This window comes from Bison bison, unplaced genomic scaffold, assembly GCF_000754665.1.
Source record: "Bison bison bison isolate TAMUID 2011002044 unplaced genomic scaffold, Bison_UMD1.0 scf7180017864480, whole genome shotgun sequence".
Classification (NCBI taxonomy): Eukaryota; Metazoa; Chordata; class Mammalia; order Artiodactyla; family Bovidae; genus Bison; species Bison bison.
The window spans coordinates 2,690,330-2,696,329 of record NW_011495040.1 but is presented as its reverse complement, the minus strand read 5'-3'; the positions used below and the strand labels follow the sequence as shown (position 1 = coordinate 2,696,329).

General features: G+C 45.4%; 1 protein-coding gene across 1 annotated transcript in view; it reads left to right on the top strand.

The window, feature by feature from the left end:
• POLR1A (polymerase (RNA) I polypeptide A, 194kDa) overlaps nt 1-6,000 on the top strand; it is an 84,459-nt gene that overhangs the window by 50,858 nt on the left and 27,601 nt on the right. Inside the window, exon 15 of the mRNA XM_010862206.1 lies at nt 5,299-5,448. Within this exon, the coding sequence (XP_010860508.1) occupies nt 5,299-5,448 (150 nt within the window). The remainder of the gene's footprint in view (nt 1-5,298; nt 5,449-6,000) is intronic.

The following is a 6,000-nucleotide window of genomic DNA, read 5'->3' as shown; positions in this document are numbered from 1 at the left end:
TTAAAAAGCAGAGACATTACTTTGCCAACAAAGGTCCGTCTAGTGAAGGCTATGGTTTTTCCACTGATCATGTATGGATGTGAGAGTTGGACTGTGAAGAAGGCTGAGCGCTGAAGAATTGATGCTTTTGAACTGTGGTGTTGGAGAAGACTGTTGAGAGTCCTTGGACTGCAAGGAGATCCAGCCAGTTCATCCTAAAGGAGTTCAGTCCTGGGTGTTCATTGGAAGGACTGATGCTGAAGCTGAAACTCCAATACTTTGGCCACCTCATGTGAAGAGTTGACTCATTGGAAAAGATCCTGATGCTGGGAGGGATTGGGGGGCAGGAGGAGAAGGGGATGACAGAGGATGAGATGGCTGGATGGCATCACTGACTCGATGGATGTGAGTTTGAGTAAACTCTGGGAGTTGGTGATGGACAGGGAGGCCTGGCGTGCTGCAATTCATGGGGTCGCAAAGAGTCAGACATGACTGAGTGACTGAACTGAACTGAACTGAGCTGAATGATTAATAATATTGAGCAGCTTTTCATGTGCTTACTGGCCATTTGTAATATCTTCTTTGGAGATATGTCTATTTATGCCCTTTGCCCACTTATTCATTGGGTTATTTGTCTTTTTATTGTTAAATTCTAACATTTCTTTGTATATTCTGGCTACCAGATCTGTCTCACATATATGATAACACAGGTATTTTCTCCCATTGTATGGGTTCTTTTTTTCTTTCTTGACAGTGTCCTCTGACACATAATTTATAAAAATTTTTATGAAATCCTATTTATCAACTTTTTTTTTGTTCCTTGTACTTTTGGTGTTATATCTTAGAAACGTTTGCCAATTCCAAGGTCATACAGATTTACAGCTGTGTTTCCAACTAAGAGTTTTATGGTTTTCTCCCTGACATTTATGTCTTTGATACATTTTCAGTTAATTTTTCTGTGTATTATGAGATAGGGGTCCACCTTTATTCTTTTGTTGGTAGATATGCAGTTGTCTCAGCATCATTTGTTAATAAAACTATTCTTTTCCCATTGAATGTTCTTAGCACTCTTGTTAAAAATCAATTAGCCACTGAGGTATGGGTTTACTTTTAGACTCTTATTTCTGTTCCATTGGTCAGTATGTCTGTCTATGCCAGTGAGTGCTGTGTGCTGTTGCTTCAGTTTTGTCCGACTCTTTGTGGCCCCATGGACTGTAGCCCACCAGGCTCCTCTGTCCTTGGGATTCTCCAGGCAAGAATACTATTTGCCATGCCCTCCTCCAGGGGATCTTCCCAACCCGGAGATCGAGCCCATGTCTTATGTCTCCTGCATTGCAGGTGGGTTCTTTACCACTCATGCCACCTGGGAAGCCATGTCTTGATTACTGTAGCTTTGTAATAAATTTAAAATCTGGATATATGAGTCCTTCAGCTTTGTCTACTTTCTCAAGATTGTTTTGACCATTTGGGGTCCCTTGCATTCCCATTTGAAATTTAGGGTCAACTTGTCAGTTATGCAAGTTGGAATTTTAATAGGGATTGCATTGAATATGTAGATCAATTTGGAAAGTGTTGCCACCTTAACAATATTAAGTCGTCCAATCCATGATGTCTTTTCATTTACTTAGATCTTCTTTAACTTCTTTCAATAGTATGTTATTGTTTTCCACTTAAAAGTCTTAGACTTCTTTGGTTGAATTAATTCCTGAGTATTTTATTCTTTGTGATTCTATTGTACATGGAGTTGTTTTTCTAATTTCATTTTCAGATTGTTCATTGTTAATGTATAGAAATATGATTGATTTTTGAATATTGATCTTGTATCTTCTGGTTTTGCTCAAGTCATTTACTAGCGCTAACAAGTTCTTCTGAATTCTTTCAGGTTTTCTCTGTATAAGGTTATGCCATCTGCATTCAGAGGTTGTTTTCTTTCTTACTCTCCAATCCGAAAGCCTTTTCTTCTTTCCATGCCTAATTGCCCTGACTTAAACCTCTAGAACATTATTGAGTAGAGTGGCAAAAGCATGCATTCTTTCCTTGTTCCTGATCTTAGAAAGCATCATCTTTGCTCGCTGAAAATGGCAGTGGTGGTTTTTACATCAGTGCCTCCCCTTTATCAGGTGGATGATGTTGCCGCCTATTCCTAATCTGTTGACCGTTTGTGTCGTGAAAGGGTATTGAGATTGTCAGATGCTTTTCCTGCTCCCTTGATTTTGCAGATGAAGTGGCAGGTCCATCTCCCTTCCTTACATGTATATGGCTGCATGTGTTACCCTTCTCCCAGACTTTCCATCCTGACTGTGCCCAGCTGGCAGTTCCCACTGCGCATGTGGCACTGTGGTTTAAGTGCAGCTCGTAGTCAGCATCCCAGGAGAGTCGCCCTCCTACCTTTCTCCTTACCCTCTGTCCTGGCAGTGCCAGCCTTGTGAAGACTGAGGGCCAAGACCTTCCTGGTCATTTTCCTCAGAGATATCAAGGAGTATTGTCTGCTTTCTGTAACAGTGTTGTTGTCAGCTGTTCCCCAGCTCCTGGTGCACATGCATAAAAAGACAGCTGCTCTCGTAACCGCCCTGACCCCATTTGTACATACAGATCCTTCTTTATGGGCCTGGTACAGGCATACAAAGAGCTGTTGATGCCACCGGATGGCTCCCAATGCCCTCCAGCCCTGCCCCGCCTACCCACCCCCTCACCACCCCAGGACCTCTCCAACCGGTCTGCCTGCCTCAAGCCTATTGCTTCCTTGGGAATGCATGCTCTTGGCTTCTCCAGAACTGACCCGTGGTCATCCCAGGTACATCCCAGGTCATCCCAGCTCCCATGTGGGCTGCTTGTGAGGTTGCCTCCCTTGACCTCCTGTTAGTAGCTGCATAGGTGGTGCAGTGGTAAAGAATCTGCCTGCCCATGTGGGAGACCCAAGAGATATGGGTTTGATCCCTGGGTTGGGAAGATTCCCTGGAGGAGGAAAGGGCAACCTGCTCCAGTATTCTTGCCTGGAAATTTTCCATAGACAGAGGAGCCTGGCAGGCTATAGTACATGGGGTTGCAAAGAGTCGAACATAACTTTTTGAGCATGTACACACTTAAGAGTGAATGAGAGCTTCCCAGGTGGCTCGATGGTAAAAAAATCTGCCTGCCAGTGCAGGAGACACAGGAGAAGTGGGTTAGATCCCTAGGTCAGGAAGGTCCCTTGGAGAAAGAAAGAACAACCCACTCCAGTATTCTTGGCTAGGAAATCCCATGGACAGAGGAGACTGGCAGGCTACAGTCCATGGGGTTGTTGTAAAAGAGTTGTACACGACTCAGCAACAACTCAGAACAACAGATTGAATGGATGGCCATACTAATTTAAGCAGGAGAAGGACTCGGCAGCCTTTCAAGTAGCCAAAATTAATTCTAGTCAAATCGATTTCGGGGATCAGCTCTGTTACAGTGAATCGTGTGGAAGCCCATTGGGTGGCTGAGCTGTCATCTCACCAGCATGCCCTGTGGTGGGCCTCACACAGAGACTCCGTCCTGCGTGCTCCCCACTCACGTTGCCTTAATGACTGCTTCTAAAGTGCCAAGTCTTCTTGTCAGTGTCACTTGGGAGGCTTATTTTCTGCATCATTGATATAGTCTCGAAGTCCAGGCCAGGAATGTGTTGGGTTGACCAAAAAGTTCTTTCGGGTTTCTCTGTAACAGGCTATGGGAAAACCCGAAGGAACTTTTGGGCCAGGTCAGTATGTGGAACGGGATCCTGCTAAAAGTGGAATCTGAGCATGTCACTCCTGTGATCAAAACCTTCCAAATACCTATCCTTCACACTCGAATGAAAAGCCTCCTGCCCGAAATGAATGATCTGACCTCCTCTGAGCTCTGAGCTCTGAGCTCCCTGGTGGTAAGGCCCTGCCTGTCCTATTCAAAATCCCAGGTATTCTTTCTCCCCCTGCTATACCCTAGCTGTTCCTTCCCTGCTTTATTTTCCTCCAGAATATGGATCCCCTTGGGACTGGAGCCTCTGTTGAGGGTGGCAACTGTTTTATTCACCACTCCCCCCAGCGCCTGGTTCATAGTAAGCACTCAACATATAATTGCTGAATGAATGAACAGATCGTAACTGTATTCTACACATTCACAATGCTAAGGCTAAGAGAGCATAACCATTTGCCCCACAACTCATGACCAGTATGGTGGAGTGGACACTGGGACACCCCCAGAGTCTCAAAGCTTCAGCTGCAGCTCGCTTCTCAGTCAGATACTTGGGCCTCCTCTGTGAAGCTCTTTTGAGGGAAAGCTCTGAATTCTTAGTCTTCACATTCTTTCCTCCTTGGCGCCAGAAAGTCAACGCTATTCTGCAGGAGGATCTTAACTGATTGTATGAGACAGTTGTCACGTGCTTTGATGTGGTCTGAAAATGGGAGAAGGATGCTTCCGATGAGCGTTCCTGGACCTTTGCCCCGGTCCTGGGGCTGACATGTCAGGGCTGCCTTTGCCTCCCTCAATCCTGCTGTCCTTCTTTCTTTTTTTTTTAAACCACGTACAAATTTAAATCTTTCTCTGCTGTGAGCCCACAGCCATTTATTTTCCTTTTCTTCCCTTGGTCTATTCAGGAACTTAATTTTCAGGTCAGGGGGTTATGCACTCTAAGAAGTGAGGTTCTTAGTGGTGTGTGTTTGTTTCTAATCCTGTTGTTGTTCACTTGCTCAGTCATGTCCGACTCTTTGTGACCCCTGGACTGCAGCACACCAGGCTTCCCTGTCCTTCACTGTCTCCCAGAGTTTGCTCAAACTCGTGTCCATTGAGTCAGTGATGCTATCCAACCATCTCATCCTCTGTCACCCTCTTTTCCTGCCCTCAATCTTTCCATGCATCAGGGTCGTTTCCAGTGAGCTGGGTCTTCATATCAGGTGGCCAAAGTTTTGGAGCTTCAGCATCAGTCCTTCCAATGAATTCAGGGTTGATTTCCTTTAGGACTGACTGGTTTGATCCTTTTGGTGTCCAAGGGACTCTCAAGAGTCTTCTCCAGCACCACAGTTTGAAAGCTTCATTTCTTCAGTGCTTAGCCTTCTTTATGGTCCAGCTCTCACATGCTGTACATTATACATAAATCACATAAGCAGAAAAGTAAAATCTGAGATCAGGTTGTCCCACAGACAAGAAACTGTCCCTTTGTTGGTGGTGGTGGTGGTGGTTTTTTTTTTTTTTTTTTTCTGCTTTACCTACAGCTCATCAGAATGGAGTTGTCTGCCTTTTAGGATTAAGAAAGACAAGTGGACCTAAAAGGAAACATCTCAGCTTTTCTTCCTTCCATCAGCTTTGTCTTCTTTTTCTTTCCAGGTCGTGTCCACATTGCTCATCAACATAATCCCAGAGGACCATATCCCCCTGAACTTGTCAGGAAAGGCGAAGATCGGTGGAAAGGCCTGGGTGAAGGAGTCTCCTCAGCTCGTTCCCGGCTTTAACCCCGACTCCATGTGCGAGTCCCAGGTATGGCTGCCCAGCTGTGTGCATTGGAGACTTCCAGTCCCAGGTTTAGGCGGCTTGATTTAAAACCAAGACAGAGAAGTGGAGGCACATGTATAGAAAGAGGAGTCGTGCCTTGAAGGAAAGAGTTGTACCGAGCTGTGTAGAGTCAACCACTAGCATTCCTTTTCAGATTTATATTTTTTATTTTTATTTATTTGGCTGTAGGCTGTACTAGGTCTTAGTTGTGGCAAGTGGGATCTTTAGTTGCAGCATGTGAACTCTTAGTTGCGGCATCCGGGATCTAGTTCCTTGACCTAGGCATTGAACCTGAGATCCCTGCATTGGGAGCTCAGACTCTTAGCCACCAGACCACCAGGGAAATCCCCGACCATTAGCACTTGGCTCTTATGTAAAGCCCATAACCAGCTTGGGAAGGCTCTTCCAGCAGAAGGCCTCAAACTTGACTCTGCAAAGCTTGGAAAGGCAGACCCTGAGACCTGTGAGTGGCTGGCTATCATCACCCTGTGCTGAGGTTTCACACCTCCCAGCTCCATGCCTAGGAACCAGGCCTCA